This window comes from Rhea pennata, chromosome 3, assembly GCF_028389875.1.
Source record: "Rhea pennata isolate bPtePen1 chromosome 3, bPtePen1.pri, whole genome shotgun sequence".
Taxonomy (NCBI): Eukaryota; Metazoa; Chordata; class Aves; order Rheiformes; family Rheidae; genus Rhea; species Rhea pennata.
The window spans coordinates 111,656,775-111,681,845 of NC_084665.1; the positions used below are offsets into that span (position 1 = coordinate 111,656,775).

Genomic DNA, 25,071 nt, shown 5'->3' on the forward strand with positions numbered 1-25,071 from the left:
AGCATGCCTAGACTTTTTCACATTTGTAAATATAGCAGCAGCTGGTACCCAGCATGCACTAAATACACCATGTAAAGAAAATTACTCTTTTTTTCTGATAATGCTAGTTGATATTTTTCTTAGACTTTTCAGAGTGCTGTTTCCATTTTTACTGTCCTAACTTTAAATGTACAGACTTAATGGTGCTGTCATGTCTTTTAGAATTCTGCAATCCCTGTAATTTCTATACACTTACATTTCAGTATTTTTCCTTTCTTCTATTAGTATTAAGGACACTTAAAACGTGGCCCACACACATTAACCCCAGTGTCTTTTGGCAGCTGTTTTACTGACCTCAGCTGGAGTTCTGCCTGAGGAGCAACTATGGGCAAAGCAAATCTATGTAATTGTGGTGCTTGACTTCCTCATTCCCATTGCTCAAATGCTGAACCTAGCATCTTCCTCAGCATATACACTGCATGGTAGAGAAGAGGCGTTTTTCTTTGCTGCTGGCTCAGTCCCAGCATGAGCAAAGATTAGTGCATCAGTGTAGCACTAAATCTACCAGCTTGCTGCTTCTGCTGAAAATGCCAGCTGTATCACAGCACACAGATGTGAGGGGAACAAATTTCCGTTCAGCTCCAGAAGCGCTGTGATTTTTTTGCTGTGGCATTTCTCTCCGTAAATGGTTGCTCTTTTGTTGCAAGAGATCCTCCATGGCTGAGGTTGAAGCTACAAGGTGAATAAAAGGGGGCTGAAAAAGTGAAATTGTTTGAATAGCATACAGACACTGAAGATTGCTTTCATCAGATGGTTCAGTTCTTGTTTTTCCATGTTGGCTTTCAAAAGATTTTACACTTCCTCTTATTACCATACCTAATATAGGAAAAGTCTCTGCTCTGTGTGATAGTTTTTTTCCAAAGGAAATACCAGTTGTGTGCATTGGAAATGAAGACTTTGGCTTAATTTTCAACATGGCTACAGCTTGATTAGCCTAGAAAGATTTTCTTTTGTAGTTCATAAACACAGTTTTTACTGGAAGAAAATGGATTTTAGGCTTTCTTTCTGCAGCTGTGTCCAACTTTCACATGGGACTAGAAAAATAATATTAAATTCAATAGGGCTGCTCCCAGGCTGAGAGATTACACACACATTACTAGTATTATATACTATTATATATTATTATATATTATAATTTATAATATATAATATTAATATATATAAAACTTGTAGAGAATGAGAATTTGAGAGAGTAAATTTATGAAGTTAAATCATTAAAAATTTATCTTGAGTAAGGAATAAAACTGTCCTATTGTGGCATTTTCAGATGTTCTCTTTTTCAGTATGAAGGATACCTGATGTATTTGAATGTTATAAATAACAAAATTTTAAATGATACTGTCACAGAATTCATACCACTTTATGCATTAGTATGTTGCACATTGCAATAAATGTTTCTACTTTGTTAAGTTTATCTCTAGTTTCTTTTTTAGAAGTATAATCCAGAGCCATAATAACAAAGTCTGAGTGCATTTACAAGGCAGTGGTAATTCTGCCTGAAGTCTGTAATTAGCGCAGGGGTCTGCCTGGGCAGTGCCAGTGGCAATGTCTCGGCCGAAAGGCAGAACAACAGCGTTGATTCTCCTTGTGCTGAAAAGCGTTTGTTCCACGCCTGAGTGGCCTGGGTGTGCTGGGAGAAGACACTTAAAACACGCTGCGCCGTTTCGATGACGGCCATTACAAAAGATACAACTGTCCATAAATATCTGAGGAAAAAAAAATAAAAGATTTCCTTCTGCTACAGTAAATAAGACAGAAAAGCTAGTCAGTTTAGAGATGGAGAAAAGATAGCTGGTGGCTTCTCTCCAGGATCACGGCCACATCTTTAGGGTGCAGAATAAACTCTTGCACTGGAGAGCCTGAAGTGGAGCCTTTCGCAGGAATTGGTTGGAAGGGATTTGCTTAGCTTCTCCTCCCCCCCCCCCCCCACTGTCTTTGCCAGGCTTTTCTTCCACATATGTGGATATTTCCCACCGTGGGACTCCCCAGCAGCTCGGTGGGGCCGAGGCCCTTCCCGCGGAGGCAAGCGCTCCTGCCCGGCGAGGCAGCCCGGCCGGCGGGCAGCTGCGCTGTCCCCCCTCGCCGCCACGGCCCTGGCAGGGGCGAACGCTGCGCGCCGGTGGACCAGGCAGAGAGGGCCCGCTGCTCCCTCCAGCACGTTTTGCTCTTTTGTGTGTGTCTGCCTCCTGAAAGAAGGCTGGCTGCTGCTTGATGCAGAAACCAACAACAGGAGAGCAGCTGCTTGGTCTTGCACAAAAGCCGTGCGGCCATCATGGTTTCCCTTTTCCCTTTTCTTGCAGGAAAATCTAATCCCTCTGCCTTCCTTTTTAAAATCCCCCCCTCCTTCTTTCTCTTCTGCTGAATGCCCTGGCGGGCCCGAGGCAGGAACAGGCAGAGACCAGGCGTCCCCGCATCGCAGGCGGTCAAATCGGCACCACCCGAGGCGCGACCGCCTGGGAAGAGAAGCCGCACGGCCGCGGAGCAGCGCCCGCGGGCCGCCGGCGCGGCACGGCGCGGCACGGCGCGGCACGGCGCGGCACCGGGGAAGCCCGCCCGGGCCGCCCGAGACCGCCCCCGCCCCAGGGATGCCGCGGCGCGGCTCGGCGCAGCTCGGCGCGGCTCGGCGCGGCGCCTCGCGCGGCCGCCAGGGGGCGCCGCCGTGCGGGGAGCGGGCGCGGCGCGGCGCGGCGAGCCCGGCGGCCGCTTCAAAGCGCGCGCGGCGGGACCGCGGCGCCCCCGCCCCGCGCCCGCCCCCGCGCCCGCCCCACCGTCCTCCGCCGGCGGAGAAAAGCCGCGGCGGCGGCCGCCCCGCGCGCACTCGTGCTGCGCTGCGCTGCGGACGGCGCCGCGGGGCGGGGACCATGGCCGCGGCGGCGCGCTGCTGCGGCCGCACGGGGTAGCGCGCGGAGCCGCAGCCGCCCCCCCCCGGCGGCACGGTAAGGCGCGGTGCGGTGCGCGGCGCGTCCTGGGCAACGGCGGCGGCGAGGGTCGGGGCCGGGCGCTGCGGGCTGGGCCGCCGCAGCCGTCGCAGCGCGGGGGGCCGCGGCGGAGACGCCGCGCGGCGGCCGCGCCCGGGGGCGCCGGGACCGGCCGGGGCGACCCGCGGCCTCAGGCGGCGCGGAGGGGAGCGTGGGTGTCCACCCCCCTCCCCCAGAGACGTGGAGGGTCCCGGTTCCTTCTGTGCGTGCTCCGGGGCGAGCCGGACGCGTGGAAATAGCGCTATTTCTGCTGGTACCTGCTGGTGATGGTTTGCTGTGCCCCGAAGGCCACGAGGGCACCGGGTGCCCTGAGCTCCTGCAGGTGCCCCTTTGTCGGCAGGTTTTATTCCTGTTGTAGCAAAGGGTTTTCTCGGTTTTGTGAGCAATAGCTGGGTGTAACGTGGCCATCATAAATTATAGGCTGTGTTGGTAAAAAAGCGGTTGCCAGTGGTATAGCTTTGCGTGAGCATTATAGGGTGTGTAATGAGAACAGTTACTTAGACTTGCTTATTTTCTGCTCTATGATTTACACAAATGAGCCAAAAAACCTTTCTAAAATGTAGTTTGAAATACAATAGGCACTCTTTGAAGGGGAGAAAATAAAGCAGCTTGTGGACTGATGTCCTGGTTGATAAGCATTTAAAGCATGCAGTTTGGGAGAAAGTAATTTGTATGGGCTGCAGAGATGAAAGGGAAAAAAAACAGAAGTTGGAGAGTTTTGTTGTTGCTTGTAATTTTTTCTTCCCTCACTGAAGTTAAGAGATGCTGTCACTGACTGTTTTTGATGTACTGGAAGAAACCCTATGGTAGCAAGGTTGCCCTCTCTTCTTCCCTTCCCCCTTCCATGCACCCTGGATCCCAACAGTCATTAAAATCAAGGGTGTCTCGATTTTGAAAAACCAGGCCTTGTGTTCTGTTGTATTCCAGCTCCTTAGGAGCTGGAACAAGGCATATCAATGAGATCGGATGGTGGAAGAAGATAGGAACTATTTGAATTTCTGCTGCATTACTGAAAGCCGTGTCATTTCTGTCCTGGAACAAATCATTCTGTGTTTTACAATACGAGTGAATGATAATATCTAAATAGACCTGTTTTTTCATTTGCTGAAATTGTTCACAGGGTAGCCAGAGGACCTTACGTAGTGAAGTGAATTGCTTTGTTTCACGCTTCTGTTCACAGTTCTCTTGTAGAAGTGGCTACAACTGAAGTTAAAATCTTTCTGTGCAGAATGCTACTGTAAATGACATCAGCTGCTGTATTTTGGAGCTAGACTGATTGTTGCTGGCCTTCCTGTTTGCTTGTGTGTTTGTGTTTGCCTTTTGGACAGGAGATCTTTAAATAGCGCAGGGTGGAGGGGACAGGGGCATCTGGGGATGTGGTGTGCTCAAAGGCAGATTTGTGACTTTAAAGAAACTGCTCTGGTGGCATTTATAAGGGTCTTTACAGCGTGGGAGGATTTGAATAACTGCCTCGTGGTAGTTTTAGGGAGACAGCCAGCTGGCCTTATGTGAAGCTTGTTAGATATCCAACAGAAATAAGATAAAAAGAGAAAAATGGAAAAAGATTTTTCGCTTTCACTGAGGAGTTGCTTTTTTTTTTTTTTTTTTTTTTTTTCCTCCTCCTTTCCAGACAGAGGCTTTATGCCTTTACTCCTCCCTTCCCTGGTCATTATGTTGTTGTGCAATCTGTCTGTTGCTCATAAGGCAGAGAAACCGCTTCTGTGATTGAAATAAGAGTATAATGACAGATGTTTTAACTTGATATGACTGCTTTGAATGAGATGTCTTTTAGGTAAAACAAAGAGTTGATTCTGTCCTTTCTAATCACCTCAGTTCAATTTTAGTAGCTGCTGGACCAAATAATGTGTTTATCATCTACAAATTCTTGTTGTACACAGCCTAGTATTGCTAGTTATCTTAAAGTACCGAAATATGCAAAGTCTAGATTGCAAGGTAGTAATTTGGAGAAAATTAAGATTTTTTTCCCCACATTTTCTTAAGTGCTCTTCACTAACATCTCTGTTTTGAATATGTTTTTCTATGAATTTTGACAGTTCTTTTCAGCTGAGCCAGAGGACAAGGCTTCTGTCTTAACCGTGAGTTTTGGCTGCGCTGCCATACTGGGGGTATGAATGGCTTCAGTGTATTGGCTGTATTTACAGGAATGCTCTCATAGGCTGGCAGAAAACTATTCTTGTTTGCCCTCCCAGTGCTGATTCAGGGAAAAATACAACTCTGATCATACTGTAGCTGGAAGTGCACAAGTAAACTCTTTCTTTCCTGGAGACCTGATTATAGCACTGGGATTAAAATGTACATGTCTTCTCTCATCATATTTCCCATGGAGTTGTATTAATAGTTAGATAGTTGCATTAATAGTCTCTGGTTTTATTAGGACATCTGTTTTTAACTACATTGCTTTCCATTTCGTATGCCACAACAACAAAATTGCAAGCCAACCCATCAATTTGAATGGTTTAGTAATTCTACTATATGTAACTTATAAAAACAACAGTTAACTACAGTCTAAGATAAGATCCCTTTCTATTCTGCTTTGTAGAAATATGCTCATAATGTTTATTTTTTCCTGACCTTTTGAAGGCAATTAGACTAAAATCATAATGGTAATTTCTAATTTTAAATTCTGATGGCTGAGTGGAGCTGTTGAAAATACATTTGCTCTTCTGCCAGCATGCTGCACTGTAGTAGGAGTGACTTTCTGTTTCATAATATGTGTACCTTAAATCATATCAGAGAGGCTTACAGATTTTTTTTCTGTGTGTGTGGTCAGTGAATACTGAAGCTGGCAGTGCTAGTATAAAACTGGTTCTCAAATAGCTTCATTTTTTGCTGATGGTGACATTTTTGATAACACCATAGTGTTCTTTCTCAGTAAAACTGGAGAAAATGAGGAACAGAAAGTGAATCATTGAGACATAGTGGTATTTATTTTTTTGTGAGAAGGAAAAGTCTGATCAGATGGTTCTAGTCTTGACCAGACAACTATTTCTAAACTTCAGTCTTTTCAAAGAGCAGCAAGGGGGTAGTAGTTTGCTGTATTTAAAATCCCTTGCTATGCCATGTTCCAGGTAGCACTATGATAGTTAAATACAGCTACATCCTGTTTGTATTGAATGGAAATGACTAATGATGCAAGATGTGAACTAATACTTGTCATGCCATAGTATAGACAAGTTTATATTAAATATCCAAAGCATTGTTTGAAATAATTGGGAGTGAAGAAGGGCCTTGCAAGGCTCTCTGTAAGATAACAACAGATTCTGACCTTGGGGTTCAGGCATAGCCTCTCTCCCCTCCCCCTGCTGTTTGAAGTGCTCAATTTTGTCTCTCTTGATCACTGCCTTGCAACAGGCTTGTGAGCAACTAGATTCCACGTTTTAGAACATCTTTATACTTCTGGCTTTCAGTTGGAAACTAACTAATTAGTGTTGTAATTTAACGAACAGTTCTGTTTCTGGAGTACTGGGCTTATTTCTTGTTATCATAAAACTCCAAATGTAAACTCCAACCATTGGTTCTGCAAAGCTCAACCTGTGAAAACTCACTGTTGTACTTGGAGAAAGCTTCTTCCAACCTACCTTCATCCCAGCTCCAGCCTCTAGCAAGTAGGTCATCTGCATCATTAGAGTTAGATAATACCTGAAAGCTGGACACATCCAGCCCTTGTGGAGGCCTCTTGTACTTAGCTAGTGAGGAATATGAAGATGAATTTAGAAAAACGCAATAAGGCAGCAGTCCATTGCCAGTTCACCATGATCTGTACATCATCAGTTTGTTCCTGTGCTTATTTCTGCTATTACTGATTACCAGACAGTCTATTTCATGTTTCATTGCTTGTGAGGAGTGACAGAAAGAGGGAGAACCCTGAGTGTCTTCATCTTTCAGGTACTAGCCTCCTTACAAATGCCCCCAGGTACACACCATGTTTGAATCTCTAAATAGATCTTTTGGGGACAGATCTGGTCTTGTAGACAACAACAGAGTACTGTCACACCCAAGCTACCTTTCCTGAAACATTTGCTGTCATGATTCTTGATGTCTTTTTCTCAGTGTCCTTGAGCTATACCCTCTCCAGATTTGGATATGCTGGTAATGAAGTTCCAGTTTTGTTGCACATCATAGACTAAGGGTAGCCTCTTCCTATTTGTTACTTGTATGTACAACAAACTGAAAGAGCTGTGCAGCCTATACTCTGTGGGTCTACCTGGGGTAGCGATAAAAGGAGGCTGTTGGTGATTCTGAGGCTATTTCTCTTGTGGTATCTAAGAGTAACTTTGTGGCAAGTCAGTTTTTATATTCTTGTCATAAATGAGCCCCCTAAATAACTACTGAAGCTGCTTAGGCCATGATGCATGCCTTACTGTCCCTTTAGTAACTAGGGAGTAGTAGGTCTGCTGTGGACCCAAGTCTGCAGCTCAGTCAGATGCTGGTGCTCAAGAGATGCTTGGGAAATGCCCAGCTGCTGTCAGGTTTGCTCTCTGTGGGTTGCGGTATGATATTAGACCCTCCCAGGAAAAGAAGGCTGCCTTGAAGAAGCTTGTCTGTCCCCCTGCAGAGATGACCCAGGTCACCTGTGCTAATGTGGGTGTGCAGAGCCCTGTCCATGCCCAAGTGCACCATGCTGGGGAGGGAGAAGCATTGCAAGGACTGACTGCAGCCAAAGCTGTCAAAGGCAACAAGGGTCTAGCTTTGTCCTTCATAGTTACCCCAGATATGTGCACTGCAAGGGCTAGAAACTAAACTCTGTACCAAGCTAGTGTACTGTAGATCTTGTATGTATATAGTTTTTAGGGACTGATGAAATTAATCCAATACAGTCTTCTGGTGTGAACTCAGTTATGCTATTATGAAGGTGTTTATTTCAATATTGCCTAAAGCGATTGTATTTTCCAGGCCTGATGCCTTAGACAATGTTTATGTAGGCTTAGGGAGAAAATGAATTTAGTAAGGTACTTAATTCTATTATTCTTCTATTGCTACTTAAGGAAATAATTTTCCCTTCATTTTTACCTATATTAAGAATTACAATCATCCAGACAGAATTAGAATGTTGCCCTGTGATTTGTGTGGCCAGCATTACATCTCACATGTGTTCTCACAACAGCAATTACAAATTCAAGCTATTTGCTATTTGTCCTTTTTTATTTTTTTTAAGAAAGCAAAGATTACATGCAATTTTGAATGTCTGTCTTTCACTCTCTGTTAAACTTTTAAGCCAACTACATTTGTGAGAGGTAGATTTCTTGGAGATGCTAAGCTTCTCCGAGGTTGTTTTTTGTTTGTTATTGTGGTGGGTTTTTTTGTTTGTTTGTTTGTTTGTTTTTTTTTTTTTTTTTTTTTTTTTTTTTTTTTTGACAATAGGTAGCCTAGTGAGATGCAAGAGAGCCTTTACTGAAGGAAAAAAGATTGCAGTCTGAGCTCTTCCTGTAGCTTTGAGACTCATGTTCCAGGGAAACTGCATTTTACTGGCTCAGGTAGTTATGAAATGACTTAGGTTGTGCTGCTATGTTTTTGACCTCTCAAATTAAACTGTTGGTTCATTTCTAGATATTTTTCTGACCAGAATCTGGAGCAGACACAGTTCAATCTCGTCTTTAGCCCAAGATCACTTTGTAATACTGCAGGAAGTGCATGATGAAGAGAAAGGAAAATGTCTTTTGTATGTGTGGTTTTCTTTTTTTGACATATATTATGGAGAGAAGCACGTTGTCATATGTTAAATTCCTTTGTGTTAAAATAATTTTAACTTTCTTACTCCTTTTGCTCATGTAGAGTGTTGAAATAGTGACTCTTCAGAGACCTGGATATTTGTATGATCCTTATTGTTGTCTTGCATGAAGATTGTATCCTTAATGGTATGTGCTACTCAATAGAACGCAAGAAAGAACTGTCACAGTTCAGTTTGTTTTGTTTTTGCTTTTGTTTGTGAAAATACTGTCTATGTGGTCCTACCAGTTATGCTGGTCACTTTTGCATATTGGTACCTGAGTATGTTTGTCTTCCGTTTGTTTCTTCATATTGACTTGATAAATGATGTATCATCTTCCTTGAGGTATAACATATTTCTTGTCATACATTTGGAGCATAAAGGAGAAAACACCTACACCAACTTTTTTTAGATTATTTATTCATTACCTTTGCATGCTGTCATTTTTTGTTTGTGAAAAAGTGCTGACCAAAAGTACATACTGAGAATCAGTATAAGATGTGTCTGATTGGAAAGAGGCAGACCCATATTTAACTGCTTTAAAAAAAAATCTGTTAACAAAAGCTTTCTTTTTTTTTCTTGCTGTTCTTCATACTGATATTTGTTAATGCTTTAGATCTGCAGAAATAGCATCTGCATACAGCTCTATTTTAAAGTATGAGGTTATACTCATGTCAACCACTGCTCCTTAGTTCTGCTGGCAGCTTTCTGACAGAGGCAGAGCGGGTGCATCCGCTAGGCTTCAGCATCTGCGCAGTGCGAAGCCTGGGAGAGGCAGCAGGGCTGAGCTCGCTGCCACGGGTCACAGTGTCAGCACTCACCGCGTCTCGAGGACCACGCTGAGCTGATCCTGGCGGCCAGACGTGCAGGATGCAGAAACGCAGATCAGAGCGACGCTGAGTGGATTAGCCCCGTGTGGCCAGGCGAGCGGGTCAGGCACCCGCCGTGCTTTGGCTTGCGTCTGAGGCCACTGCTGCGGACATGGCCTGCGTGCCTCGGCTAGCCACAGGTAAAATGGACCAGACTGCTGCCCCTCTTAGGAGTGGAGGGGTGAAATTCGTACAGGCTGTTCGCACAGCACAGTGATGACCTTTGTAGTTGCTAGAGATGTTGACAACCCCTCTTCGTATGGGTGTGGCATGTGTTATCTTATCTACAGCTCTGATGGCCAGCAGGTGAAGGCCTGGAGGTTCAGGGCTTCTACCCATTCATATTGATCTGGAGGGTGTAAATTTATCTCAGTGCTCCGAGCTAGCTTGTTTCTCCTTATCTCATAAGTAACACGATAATCTTCTGCCTTGGGAAACATTGTGCTAGGCCCATTTGTGCTGTCTGCGACTCCAGCACTCAGCAGTACTGCTGATGCTGGCAGCTTTCCCTGCTGTTGTTGGCTCTGGTGCATCTATTCAGCTCTGCCCTGCTCTTTGGAACTGCAGGGCTCCGAGGGAGTGAGCGGTTATCCACAGCGTGGTTGCATCCCCTTCTGCGCTGCCGTTTCTCACCTCTGCTGCTTGCCCGAGCAAGAACAGCCAGCACTTGGCTCGCATTACACTGCTACTGCTACTAGGTGTTGGCCTTAACAGTATCTAGAAAATGTAATGTCCTGTAGCTACCTCTTCACTTCCATGAAGTGGTGCACTGCTGGAGCAGGAGTACAGGACACGCTTTGTATGGGTTTGTGTCTGAAAACCGTTCTGAAGTATTCCACCAATGACTGCTATTTAGAGTAAAATTTACAGTTCTAGTTGTTTTCAGGTCCTCTTTGCATCTGTGAAGAGACACACTAGTAGAATAATAAGCCAATTCTCTTCCATCATTTGTTTCAAGATGACATTCCCTTTGAAATATTGAACTTCATAGGGATCAGCTATGTCGTTTTAGTTTCAGTTCACGTTAGATGTTTAGCTTAGAATCAAGTTATGACAAATCCTTAGACGACTCGTAAATCCAAAGAGAGTGATAGTTTTCTTAGCAAATTGTCAGTTAGTGTTAAATATTTTCACCAGTCACTTCACATATCCATTAGCTCCTTAAACAGCTGAAGTTCAGATTTGAATGAAATCTAATGTGTATGGCTGTTCCTTGTCTTTCAATTTAGACTACTGCTATGAAACTTGGTTACCTTTTAATGGCAAATGAGTTTTTTACCGGATGGCTCTTCTTTCTCAGGAAGATCACGGTTTTGTTTTCTCATGTCTGAACAGTCTTAGTCTTTCGGGAGTCTGCTGTACTGGTCTCCAGATCAATGCAGGCCTGCTTTCCTTGCATCTTATTGCTGGGAGTTGTTGCTTTTTAATGGGGACAATTCAGCACAGCTATTGGTATGAGGAAGAGTCAACCCATCATGTCTTCTCATTGCATTAATAATAGCAGTGCACCATTTTGCTGGTGGGCCAAGCTCCTGCTAGTGGTATCTTAAATGGCAAGAAGGGTCACTCATGACCTCTGTCTTTCTTGCTTTAAGATCTTTCCTTGTACTGCTCTGTTTCAGCCCTTCCTTCTCACTCCTTGAGACAGACCCCTTCTTTTAATTGAGAGATGTGGGCATTTCTCACTGCGATATCAACTCCTTTTAATTTTAACTGCAAAGAAAGGGGCAAGAACAGTGATTAACAGTATTAACTAAAATTATAACCAGGAAATACGGCCAAAGTAAAACAAGATATGGACATGTACATGTGAATATCCTATCAAAGCTACTGCAACTATAAAATTCTTATAAAATGTGAATCATCCAGTCCTACTGTTTGTAGAGGCTTTGAAGAATTTGGTGTCAGTTTGATATGATGAGCTGGATTCTTGTTTTCTCTTACAGTCAAGACTTAAAGGCTTGTTCATTATAAATCTGTCAGGTCACAGTGAGGTCTACATCTTTTCTAGTTTAAAGATTTCTAATTTAAAAAACTTTTGGACTTTTGTGTGTGTGTTCCTTGAATGTTTGCCTATTATGCTGAAAAGTCAGTAATCCTCTGCTGTTGCTGTAAAGCAAACCAAGGAAATAACATATTTAAGTAACTGCAACTTAATTGCCTTGGAGACAATAGACCTAAATTCTCCCTGTGTAGCTGTCTTCATTACTTCAAGGCCTGTGTAAAACTGCTAGCAAGTCAAAAAGACCTATTTATTCACTCAGTAGGCTGCTTATGCTTCCTTGGAGGGAAGGGGGGAAAAACAAACACGTGCAGAATAGGGCTGTTAGGTCGGTGTTTGTCTGATGGAGAAAAAAACAAAGAATATATTGATCTGTGGGAAATGGAAAAAATGCCTGCTTATAAGCAGGCTTTTGGGGATGGTGAAGATGCTATTTCTATCTGCTCTTATCTTGAATAGTCATCAGATACATGCATGTAAGGTACATGTATAAATGTTAAAAAGAGGACTTCATGATAACTGTATCTTTTGCAGTTGCATCTATCTGTGTGAAGGAATTCTAAGTGGAAAATTGACTTTAAGTGGCAGGAGCCATCTCGATTAACATACACATGCAGTGTTGAACTCTGCAGGAATCAAAAATGTTTTCTGAATTGCCCAAGAATGCCTATCTAACTACAGTTCATATGTTTCTCAAAAATAAGTTACCTTTAAAAAACAAAACAAAGCTCTCCAAGTCTTTTCTTCCTACTCAGCAGTCATTCAGTGCAATGAAACAGGGAAATAAGAATACTTACAATATGGACAGTTTGCATAGGTTACTTCCAAAAAAAATACTTGCTGCTTCTGAAGTTTTATATTTCCTCATTTCCTATGGATGCTAATGGGTAACTAACATCTTTTCTTTGATAATACCATTATGAGTGCCTTGAAAAAGAATAATGTAAATGTGTTTTTCCTCCCAATTTGGAGTGCTTTGGCAGATGTCATCTATTCTGAGCGTGTGTCACATAAATGCAAAGAGAATGATTTCAGGGCAATCTGTCTCAAAATGAACAAGAGTATTGGGCATCTGATACACATTAAAAGCTCATAATTTTCCTTAAGATGTAAGGATGAGTGTTGAACAGAACTGTATAACAGAAGAGCTGAAGTATTGGGGAACTCTTTTGGAATCCAGTGTTAGCACCATGGCAGTCAGTCTGGACTGGGACCTTTGATTGCTATGATGGTATGCAACACTAATTCATAGCATGCTGTGAGTAAGTAACAGCATACACAGAGAAGGAGCAGTGTACCCTGTGTACATGATTGTTTTCCTCACTTGGTTCCTGTTCTGATCATTTCCTTCCACTTTTATACTCTCTCCTTTCTGTTTGTCCTTCCCCTTTTGAGACTTCATGGGAAACTTGCAGCAGAAAACGCACACGCACAATCACATGGCTGACCTAACTCCCCCTCTCATCAAAGGCCCATGGTCCTCTCAACTGATAGTGACTTTGGTTAAATGTACTGATAAACACAAGACCAGGAAAGAGCTGTGCCTGGCACTGAAGTTCTAACTCTGCAGACGTGGGAGTATACGCTCATTAAAGTGAGGCTATACGGAGTTTATGCCTTGGCGTAATGATCTTCTAATTTCTTTTCTTTCCCCTTTTTTCCTCCCTTCCTTTTTCCTTAATTTTGGTAATGTAGCGCGCTGTCACTTACTAGTGATCAAACAGTGGCCAATTCTACAGCCAAATGGACAGAGAATATGTGAAATGCAGTTGTACTTCTATCAACGTTGTGTGTTATGTAGGTGGTTTATGGTCTGTAAGGAATTGCCCATGTATTTCCACACACCCGGTCAACCTCTTGTTTAAGCCTTCTGGGGAAACGTAGACTCTTTAGGACTGCAGAATATGCATCTGTGGTCTTTAAAATACATGTTTTCTTTTTTAAAAAAATTACCTTTTCATTGTCAAATACTTTGTGTATTTCAAAGTAACTGTGCGATGAATGATACCTTCTCCACCCCCTTTGTGGCTGACCCTCAAAAAGAGGGTAGGTTAAATTTGGGTGGAATTTTAGCACAAGTTGAACCTTCTTCTGAACTCTTCTTTTTTCTGTTTAGTGCTTTAAATGAGTAATAGCTTTAATAAGTATTTACAAAAGGAGGCAGAATAAAATAGTTTACGTTCTCATATATGTCTGAGTGACTGAGTTTTTCCAAACATTCAGTATGCCTTTTCTGTACAACCTGGCTTTTTTGTCAAAATCATAGTCAGATTATTTAAATATTTTTTTCTTAAGGGACCAGCCTAACAAGCTGTGTGAAAAAGGCAAGTTTTCAACATAATATTAGACTGTTCACACAATGATATAGTTATACCTATGTCCTATTTTTATAGGAATCTGTACATTATTTCTTCAGCCTTATTGCATTTGAAAAGCATCTAGAGGAATTACAAAACATTCTTCAGTAATAAGAAATTTCATTTCTGATTTATGTTAACAGTAGCTCTCAAATGTTTGCTCTTCACTAGAGGTAACAATAAAAACAGAAGATATTTTCTGTTCCAATTCTTAATGAGCAGAGGTGGGGAGGAAATTGCCTTCTCATGAGGGCTTACTTGCATGTCCTTTCCTATTGCACATATTGTAATAAATATGGCACTTAAATCCAGGTTAAGACCAGCTCTCTTTACAAATCTCAGATAAAAGGATTTCTTCTGAAGTGCATCCAGGAGTTAGTAGAGTACTAATAGCTGTTAGGTTCCAGGCAAAGCTGGTAATTAAACCTTCTGGAATATCTCGTGTTAGAGGTGTAGTATATTCCCCAGTTCTCAGCTCACAATGCCTCATGTATTAGTGTGAATGGATCCATTAAAATACCTCTTATCTCCATGCTCTGAGGTTTTCTGTCCTCCTGAAATCATGTAGCTGCTGTCTGTTAAAAAGCCTTTAAAGAGCTTCCTGCATCTGATCTGTTTTTTTCTTTCTTTCTTTCTTTCTTCTTCTTCTTTTTTTTTTTTTTTTTAGGCATCTTACTGTCACGAATCAGCCAAGAGAATAACTGTTCAGCTGTGGTAATTTTCTGCTGGTGAACACTCTTCAGTTTATGTGGGATATAGTGGGTAAGAGTGGACGGAAGGAAGGGAAGGGGAGTGGGCAGTGTCAGACGTGGCTCTTTAGGGTCCATTGGAATTTCACCTTTTGACTTGTACGATAGCAGAGTTAGACTAACACCAAGCTGATTTGCCTGTGTTTTTATCTTCACCAAGTGGTACTTGGAATCTGTTCACACGTTTCAAGGTATAACTCTCTGTAACGTCTCTAGCACAGGGATCACAGGACTTCAATTTGGTTGTGGAATGTAAATACTACTTTGCATAGCAGATTTTTTTTTTTTTTTTTTTTTTTTTTTTAACCAAGGAATTATGTCACTGGCTCTTACATTACTTTAGTTTGGATGTGTTCTGCCTAAGGGAGAGATCACTTCCAGGGAACCTCACTTTTCAGCCTGTGATTCTTAACTTCCTTAGTGCTGGCAGTCTGATCATAGAAACACAATATCCTCACAATGCTAAGGAGGCCAGGGAGGATATTACATTTTGAATAATCATATATTGTCCCCACCATAAGTAAAAGTGACAATGCAAAGTTCAGATTCCCTCTTGTGCATATAATGTGTTGAATTTCATCTTTTCTCTTTTCTTACGAGGCCTTGAGTTTGTGTTTTGTTTTGTTTCTTTGTCCTTGAACCCTGTGGCTCAGGGGCTGTGAGATGCATCATCAACTCTGACAGAATGGAGTGGAAGAAGATGAGTTTCATGGCCATTCATGCCTCCTAGCTACTTTTGGCTGTCATAAAGAACAGATGAACCATGGGCTGTCACACAAATATAGAGCAGATCCCACAGCCTTGCTTTCTGCATCTGTCAGTGGTCCTGTGCTGAGCTTGACAGAGTTTCCTAATTCTGATCGTCAGCTTTTGGCTTTGTATGGCAGAACATTCCTATTAGAAAAATCATTGCAGTACTCTGTTGGCAAAAGTGCACTAACTGAATGGTGTGGCAGCTGACTGAGAAATATTAACAGGTAGATGTCTGTAGGAAATAAACCGTGAATCATGGTGTTCCAGAAGGATTGGGACTAGACCAAATTACCATCAACCACTTTTGTTTACAAACCAGAAGTAATAAAGCATTCTGTGTATCTGTTTACTTGTTCTCTTTTGGGGGAAAGGAGATGGGTAGTCAGCTCTGTGTGTATAATTTAACAAGGAAGACCAAATGGAGGTGGCTGTGTGGGTGTAGCTGAATACAGTCAGATTTCTGGGTGAAAGACTTGTGAACATCCATAGAATGGGAGATTCTGTCCTTGAAAGTGATGAGACTGCGTAGGTATTGGGGTTCGTACTAGGTATAAACATTAAGTTTCCAGTGCGATGTTACAGCAAAAGGCTAATTTAATCCTTGGCTAATAAGATTAATAATTCATGTTTTGCAAAGAAAATTTAAGAGTAATACAGAAATTCTGTGTGGTTCTGTTGATATCTTTTAAAAAGACACTTGAGAATCTGGAAGAGGTGCAGAAAAGGACCACAAAATTATCAGTGCTGAAAAAATGCTGGGTAGTGACTTAATGTGGAAGGGATGGGGCATGAGCAGCTTCTTATTTTTACACAGTTGTTTTATGCATTTGTTTTATTATTTATTTGCAATTATTGGGTCTTTGCCCAGGTAACTTTAGGACAGACTGCATTTCATCCAAAGACAGATGTCTGAAATAGGTCAGGTGGATTTGTGATAGATTGCTCTGTCAGATCCATCTCTGAGACAGGTTGCTCTCCACCAACAGAGCAATGTCATGAGTTGATTGGAAGCAGGCAGCTAGCTGTTAATAGCTAGTGAAAGATGATCAGGAGAAAACAGGCTGAGAATGAATTAGATTCTCCTATCCCCTAAATTAGATAGTAGAAAGGAGTTGCAAGGGGAAGATGGCAAGCTGGGGAGATGATCATTACTTATGTCTCTTCAGAAATGGCTTTTAAAGTTAAATTGTCGTGGTTGAAGCCCAAGAAAAAGAAGAAAACTGAGTGCCTGGGTGAGCATTTCAGCTGTGAACAGGGAAGGACTGCATTTAATATATATTGTTCTTTCTGTGTGACTTACTCAACTAGAACTCTGTCTATAATGAACAAGTTGCAGGCTGGGCAACTGGCAGGACGCTGATTAATCAAGAAAGATCCACCCAGGAAAATCTTGTGTGGGAGGAGAGATAAGAGGTTTTGTCTTTAACTGTGTAGAGCTTAACCTGGCAGCTAGATATCTCCAAGGAAATGTCAGATAGGAGGATTGAAATCTCCAGTTTGGATAAGGAGAGACAGGCCTGGAATAGGGAGGTAGATCCATGTGCTCTTTCTGTAGAGAGGATAACTGAATTCTTGTGGCTGGAAGAAATTGCCCAAGAACAAATAGGAAACAAGATGAATACTGCTGGCAGAAGGGAAATATTTCATTAGGACCTCTCTCGCCTCTGAAAGATGAGGAGAAATAGGATACCAGGAGGGTTATATCCATGGAGTGGTTAGTGAAGTGGTGAATGAGGTGCCAACAGGGGCAAGGCCGAATAGCAATAGCTCTAAAATTTTACAGCACATAGATATCTGAACTTGTTCAAGGAAAGGTTGTCTGAGCTTTCAGGCCACACAAATCCTTTATCTACTTTTTTTTTTTTTTTTTTTTTCCTTCCCCCTAGAGTATGGTAGATATTTTTCCATATCACATGTCTTTCTATGTGGAAATAGAAGTGTGGAAGATGGGAATGTTGCAGAAATCAAGCAGTCACTTTGAGGATGTGTTCCAAAGGTTAATCCACACCATCATTACAAACATTCTTAAATGGCATGTTTGAAGCCTGTGACGAAATTCAGGAAGGCTAGGATTTTACATGTTTGGATATAAACTGATTTCAAAGCTGCGGGTTTTTAAGATTTGCTAATCTGCTTCTGATTTAAAAAAATACATATTAAATTTGAACATGCAGATCTTAGGTATTCATTGAAAAGGAACTGAGCCAATAATTTCTCTCAGAAAAGACACTCTTGGATAAATTATCACATCTGCTTTACACACTGAGGCTCCTGGGTTCAAGCCCCAGTGGAACCAGCACCAGGAAATCTTTTGGAGGTTGGACTAGATGATCTTCAGAGGTCCCTTCCAACCTTACTGATTCTATGATTGCTCTGAAAATAAGAGATAGCTTGAAGTGAAAGTAGAATACAGCAATTGGCAGGATTTCTGAATTCCACCTCTTCCCTGGCATGTGATCATATTTATTAAAATGCTCTGCCTACAGACTTTTTGCACAAAGTTGTGGGCTTTGTATGTATGTTGTGGTGGTATGGTTTCTGGAATTGCTGTGCTAAGTGCATAGAAAATAGCCTTAGTTCACTGCAGATTTTGTGTACATAAGAAGTCTCTAACTTTAGTTCTGGGTGCAATTTGTGATTTTTCAGAGCCCCCTCCTCACCCCCCAAAGTTATCGATCATGAGGACTACATCTATAAAAGATGTTAGTTAAAGGTATTTTACATCTTTAAGTTTAGAAATCCATTGTAGTAAAAATCTTGTGTGACAGTATTAATATTCCGTAATACACATGTGCTGAGCCAGTAGGTGCAGAGAGAAGAAATGGTTAAGAGATGAATTCTGGATTTCTGCATTAAGATAGCTTGTGCCAACAAGACAATTTTAAAAGCTCATTGACAGAATAAAACTTCCAATTTTATACAGCCATCTAAATAAAGTTTGACTCTTATTTTTATTTTTCATCCTTTTATAACTCTACCTGGAGCCAAATTCCTAGACTGGTTGGTGCTTTCTCGTGGAATCCTGTGACTGACAAAGAAGAGATTGTTGTGCTGGGTGTTTGCATTAACTGTCCTGACAACATTTGGCCTGAGCACAGACAGATACAGTTTCTAATGCAGCCACTCTTTCATAAGGCTTTTATGCCAAGAGGACCTGGAAAAAGGGCTTAAGAAATGGGTTTTATAGTGTCTTTGGAATTGCTGTTGTGTACTCCTCCATAAAAATCAAAACCGCATAGTCCAGATTACTCCAGAGGAGGGAGTTTGTCGGTGTTTGTTTTTAATTATGGAACCCTAAAAAGAAAAGGGTTGGTTCATTTACCAATTAAGTATAAGAAAACAAGAAAATCTGCATTATAGTTAATTTCCTAGCAAAGCCCTGGGCACAGAAAGAAAGATTTGTTCTGGTGTAGCCCTGTGAAGTAAAGTTGTTCTGTACTGCTTAACATGGGCTCATTAGACTTTTATTTTTATAAGTACCTCTGTGAAAGAGCCTGTTTGGCTGTGTATATATTATTTGGTTTAATAGTTTGATGTTCTACAATACTACATTTTAAGTTTTAAGCAGCAGTAAATCCATACTGTAGATAAGAAAGTAGGATGATAAATTTATTCCCTTTTCATGGTAGCCATAGCAAGTTGTTGATAAATGTATTTCCAGTCAATCAAAAAGAGCATGGAACACACACGGTTTCCTTTTATTTCTAAAAGGTAATAAAAATACTATTTAAATAACACAAGTATATTTATTTTTCTGTATTTGCAGTTTGGAAAGATATCCTGTAAATGGGAGTAGATATAAAAGGGCTGTATTATACTTACCCTAATATATGGCTATATAGAAGATACATGGAAGAAGTTAATGACACTTCTAGATTCTCCATTTGCCCAAGTTTGTGATTTACTACTGGTGACTTTTCTACTTTCCCGATCAGTGCTACTTCTGAATGCTTGCATCTTCTGGAAATAGTATTGAAAAGGCATGTACTTAGAGTGGGAGATTTTCTTCTTTCCTTTGAAACTCAAGTTGTTGGCTTAATCATCAAAGAAGTATGATGTTCTTGCTTGACTCTTTCTGAGCAAGGAAAGAACTTAGTGTGAAGAGAACACAGTTCTTTTGCCTGTGTACCTACTGAGTTTTTGTGTAACAAGTTGGATGTTCAGCTTGGATAACAAGTTGGTGGGAGGAGCGAAACATGACATAGTGTAAAGAAGTGTTTAATTGTAAGGCTTATTGACATTTTTCTTTTCTAGAACTAATTGAATTTTTTTCTCCTTTTTCCTTTTCTAGAACTAATTGAAATTTGTTCTCTTTTTTTTTTTTTTTTTTTCGGCAGAGAAAACAACAACGAATGAAGAGTAGAAAGAGATGAAACTTTATTTAAAAACAAAAATGTTTGTTTGGTATAGTTTCCAATATCCCTTGCTTGAAAACAATTGAAGTCTAAAAAAGAATCCCTCACTTTCATTGCATGTTTTTAAACCAGTAAATCTAAAACTCTGCCTCTGCACCCAACACCCCATCAAGTACCTGTGAGTTATGTGGCTCGTTCTGCCCACTCTGTTTAGTTTTCTGCCGATGGGTTTTTAAAGATCCTGAAAGCTCTCCAGGCACCTGACTCCAGAAATCTAAGAGGCAAAGCGTGCCTAAAGAGCAGGATGCCTAAAAAGGACCTGTGTGCTACTCTCTTGGAAAAGTGTAGAGTTGGGTGTGTTTTTTACTGATGTGAAACAACTGTGGATCTATTGTGCAATTGCACAGCTGAAGTGTTACTTTTACTTTTTTTGGAATCTTTCTGCTTCCTGCCAACCCTGTTTCACTGGGATCTCTGAAGGGTTGCTTAAATGGAGCATATGCTGGCAAAAGGTCCCTACTGGAAAGTATTTTTAGCATGTGGATTGTGTAATGGACAAAAGCATAGTTCAGTTATTGAATGCAAAGTAGATGAGTATTGTCTGATTGTTTTTCCTCCTTCCCCCTAGTCTGGCAGGCAGGGGCCTACCACTATGTCAGTCTAATAGTGAAAATAGTGGCAGACCTCACTGGCCTTTCCCTAGAGTCTAGAGAAGTTTGTGCATCTTGTTGTCTTTAAAGATACTTTCATAGATGTAGCTTCCTTCTCCCCTTAGTAGGGGGGAAGGGAGCAGATGGGGAAATTCAAGCTTGCCACTAAAAGGCAAAATTTTTCTGCGCTGATCTGTCTAGTGTTGGCTTGAAATTGTGGGGCTTTCTTACAGAGCTATTTGTCTCATTGTTCATAACCTTAAAATAGTTGCTGTGTTTCGCTTTGCTGTAGAAGGAAGCAGTCAAAATAATCGGCTTTGCTTCGGTAGTTAGCAGCGAAGGTAACAGTTTCTGCATAGCTGCCTGTAACCCAAAGGGCAGCTGAGATCCCTGTAATTGGGTTAGTGCACCATAACTGAGTGGTAAGTGTGCAGCATAGATGATCCCCTTCCAGTGGCACATTCGTGACTTGCTTGGTTATTACTACGTTAAGTCGTGTAGCCAAGTGGTGCCTTTGGCTACTGTTGAATCTGGTTTGCTTCCAATTTGGGATTTTTGATAAGTGAAGTGAAATTTAGTAGAAGAGTAAATATAATCTGCCTACACAAGTCAAGTAGTTATGTTTTCAGCCACTGACAGGAAGGAAGAACAATGCTGCAGGGGTGACAAACTCATTCTGTGGTGAGAGCTGCAAGAGCTGCACAGTAAACATTTTTAATTATAATTCACAAAACAGGATATAAAAGTAGAACAGTTTGTTAGCTTTAATCCACAGCAAATCTCGTCTTGATAGCAAGCAAAGGTTTGAAGGTGGGAAATGGCCTTTTTATAGTAAATAAAAATTTTAGAAAGTAAATTAGAGCATCTAATTTTAGAACTATCTATATTCTTTTCTTGTTTGCCTATTTATTTATATGTACAGGTCTGAGATTAATACAGAGTGATCTGGAATGGTTCTAACCAGGTAAGCAGTTTTCAGTCTCTCTTTGTAGCTAGCATTGGTTTATAGTATATTCAGACAGAGTAAAATGTTTTTGGTTGTATCATATGCTTAAAAACTGCGTTACTTATCTTTTGCATTCTGCAGAACTGAAATCTGGCTGGAAATGTTTGTTTTCTGAACAGATGCTGTGGCTGTGAAATTGTTCCTCTAAATAGTTTAGTTCCAGGTTCTGTGTAACTGGCCATTTCCTTGTTAAGAAGGGATGGGAAGGGTCTGTGGACTTGGGGACATGAAGTTCTTTTCTTTCTTTTCTTTTGCCGTGAATGTTCCCCCTGTTTCATGTATGAGAGCAAAGTAAGAGACGCTGACTACTACAGACAGGCACACAAACACGCACATACACACAATTCCAGTATTTAAATGTACTGGAATGTACTGGCAATTTTACAGTTGTGTATTTTGACCCTCATAAGGAAGAGTTAGACAACCACTACTTAATAGCCCTCACAGCAATCAGCTGTCTCATGTGAACATGCTGCTGCATAGCAGTATCAGCTCCTGAACTTTCCCAAGAAAGACCTTTAACTCATTTTCTTTTAAATGGCACATAAATTCATTACAGCAATGCTTGAGAAACTTTTGTCAAACTTTCTAACATTGAGGCTTCATTAATTTTATCTCTTACCAGTTCTTTTTTCCTGTTAATATATTGATTCCATCTGCTTATCAGGTAAAGTAGGTTTAAAAGCCCTCTCTGTGCTTTTTCTCATTTCAGTGTTTTCTGAATCTTCTTCCCACATCCAGTAACTAGAACTTGAGTTCTCCCCCCTGCTCCTGCAGTTCTAACCTGTATTTTTGCATGTCTCAGTCCAGTTCCATTCCCCTATGAAATTTGAGAGTTATGTTGAAACTCTCCTGCAGGATAGGAGTTGTTGGTGGGAATGAAGCTACTGAAGAACTCTGCACCTAAGAGAAAGGGCCACCGAGCTACAGCTCTGGGTCTTCAGCCTTTGTTACTGGCAAAAGACTGGCCTTCAGCTTTCCGAGTAACCTGCATATTAAGCAGTGATCAGATCTCCTTTTATTGTCTCTGTCATAACTTTGAGATGCTCAATCTCATTTATGTACAAACAGAAGCTCAGGGATGAGGAGGAAGCACAGCTGGTGTAGGGTCTGTCACAACAGCATGCTGAGCCCTGCAAGGGAGTGAGTTTTCTCAGGGGTTGCGGCATGAACTTCTCCAGGAACCTGGAACCTTCCCAAACCTCACTGCTTTCTGTTCCAAGTGCAACACCCGCTTTTCAGCCGTGCTTTCCGTAACCCAAACACAAAGCCAGTGCCTCCAGAACAAAACTTTTTACTCAAAAGGCAGAGAAGACAGAAGAGGGTACAAATGATCTGTGGCGCAGGATGACTACCTTGCCTTGGGCACTACGTACTCCTCTGCCTGGGTTTCCAGCCTGCTGCATCCCAGGCTGCTGCTGAAGTTCAGGAACCAAGGCCTGCTGGTCCTTCCAGGGCTGGTCACAGAGCTTGCCAGCAGGTGTTAGCGTTGCCTCTCTCCCACTACGTGGAGACCCAGTTCAGTCGCCTTTTCACTACAGACTCGAATCGGTCTGGTTTGTCACTTGGCACTGCAGAGTTGTGCCCCGCTCTTTCAGTCTGTACTGCCAGCCTGCTGCTGGGGGAAGAGGTTTCTATCCAGCAGGATCTTGTTCCTTTTTTTCATAATCACTTCCTCACACACTGTACTGTGGGTTTTCCTACTGATCTCTGTCATCTTTATCAGGCACTTTTAAAAATGTTATTTATTCTTATTCATTTGCTAAAAAGCTGTACAGTTAGCAGCACTGTGTGGTTGGTTTAATGTTTTGTGCCTTTAAATCCTGTCCTTGGATGTTTCATGGCCTGCCTGCATGTCCTTCTCATACTAACATTGTGTGTCTTCTGTAGACCTCCAGGAGTGGGATTTTGGGTTATTATTATTTGAGTTTTGTGTGCTTGGGAGGGGTTTTCTGTTTGTTTTCTTAATAGAAAGATAGATTACAACTGTCTTCTCTCCCTCTGAAAGTTTTCTTCCTAATTCTAATATTGACAAATTATTATACCCTAAATGCTTATAAAGCTCTTAACTTCTAGCCAAGTGCTTTTATTATCCTTTGCTGCCCTTCACCCCTGCAAAAAGAGGGGGAAAAATAATGTAGAGGATGGTTTCAGGCCTGAGATGTAGCTAACTCAAGTAATCTGCCACCTTTAGGGATGTTAAGAGCCATATTTTAGACAATTTTTCTATTATTGGCCTCCTAGATTGCTAGCTGCAGTAAAGTCAACCGAGGAGAGCAATCAGATTGAGTTTGTTACTAGGAATATCTTGAAAACAAACCACAAAGGCTACTTTTAAGCAGTGGGCTGTAATTCATGTTCAGTTTAGAACCTCTGCATTTAAAAAGGAATCACTCCAGATTCTAATTTTGACTTGCTATGTCAGACCAAAGTGGATATACTTTCACTGTCTCTCTAACATGAAACACTATGACCATTAAAGTAAATAGGAGAAAGCAATAATTACAAAACTTACTAAAAAAAGATTTGTTTCTTAGTACAGTGTATTTTCTTTAAATAGGGGTTGTCTCGAGACCTGACTTCTTAATTGTTATTGTTTTTCTTTCTCTCCCCCCACCTTTCTGTTGTTGAACCATATTACTTGGCTTGGACCATAATGAATGAGTTCATCTGTGATCTTCCCAGAAGCTGAAGAGAGGGCAGAGTTCTGTGGTCTAAGTTTTGTTTGGCTTGAGAAAGCATGAGTTGAACTTGGAAAGTATCCTACTATCTAAAATATTCAACAAGTGGCCTCTGGAAAACATAGAATATCTTTAACTACCATTTTTTGAATACAGCCTTTTTAATAGTAACTTTTTTTCAGTGAAATTTTGTTTTACTAAAGGCTTTTTTTTTGGTTTATCTTTTAACAATAAAACAACATGAAGAAGTTGGAGTGGTTGCTTCTATTTTTATGCTCCCTACAGGGGGAAAAAAACTACAGGAGTAAAAACTACTCAAATACAATTTCAAAGGTATTTCCTATATGTGTAAATAATTTCCCACTACATCCAGCTACTTGTACACTTTCTGAGGCAGAGAATTTAGTACATGCGGCATTAGGTTTAGCTGAAATGTTTATAACCTTACTGCTTTTATTTGTTGTTAACTTCTGAAGGCTGTGGTCAACTGCAGCAAGCACAGTGCAAACATAAAACAAAGTTTGTCTTTTTCCCATGGAAGATTTTGCAGCCTAATGGTGACAGTGACCCTACAGTAGGTATCTTAGGCTTAGGGCGTACATTGTTGTGTGGGTCTATGCTTTAAATATACGTGTCACTACTTTATTTTGTTTCTTTAGGAAGTCAAATTTAATTCTAGTAGTGTTAACTTTGTTTAAAACCCATCAAGACTCACCTAAGAAATCTCTTCTTCCTTTGATCTGTATTTTTGTGTTTTTTAAGCTCTTCTGTATGCCCATCATTTGGGGGTTTTATAGACTTAAACAGCTCTAGGAATGTTTTTCCTCCTTATAGGAGTAAATTTCCTCAAATTTCCCTCACTTTGTGCTGCATATCAGATCTCTGTGCTGGAAAACTTCTAAGA

The 25,071-nt window shown here is 41.2% G+C and overlaps 1 protein-coding gene across 4 annotated transcripts in view; it reads left to right on the forward strand.

Annotated features, from left to right (window-relative positions):
- The first annotated feature begins 2,897 nt into the window (after positions 1-2,897).
- RNF144A (ring finger protein 144A) overlaps positions 2,898-25,071 on the forward strand; it is a 58,159-nt gene continuing 35,985 nt past the window's right edge. The window contains exons 1-2 of one of the 4 annotated variants that reach the window (XM_062573002.1): positions 21,234-21,290; positions 21,403-21,444. Coding sequence is in view for 1 of the 4 variants with exons in the window: in XM_062572999.1 (XP_062428983.1) it covers positions 9,727-9,754 (28 nt within the window). In the remaining 3 variants the exon portion in view is untranslated. Of the gene's footprint in view, positions 2,976-8,875; positions 8,894-9,686; positions 9,755-21,233; positions 21,291-21,402; positions 21,445-25,071 lie in introns of those variants that run through there. The other 3 variants (XM_062573003.1, XM_062573004.1, XM_062572999.1) reach the window with 3 other exon arrangements.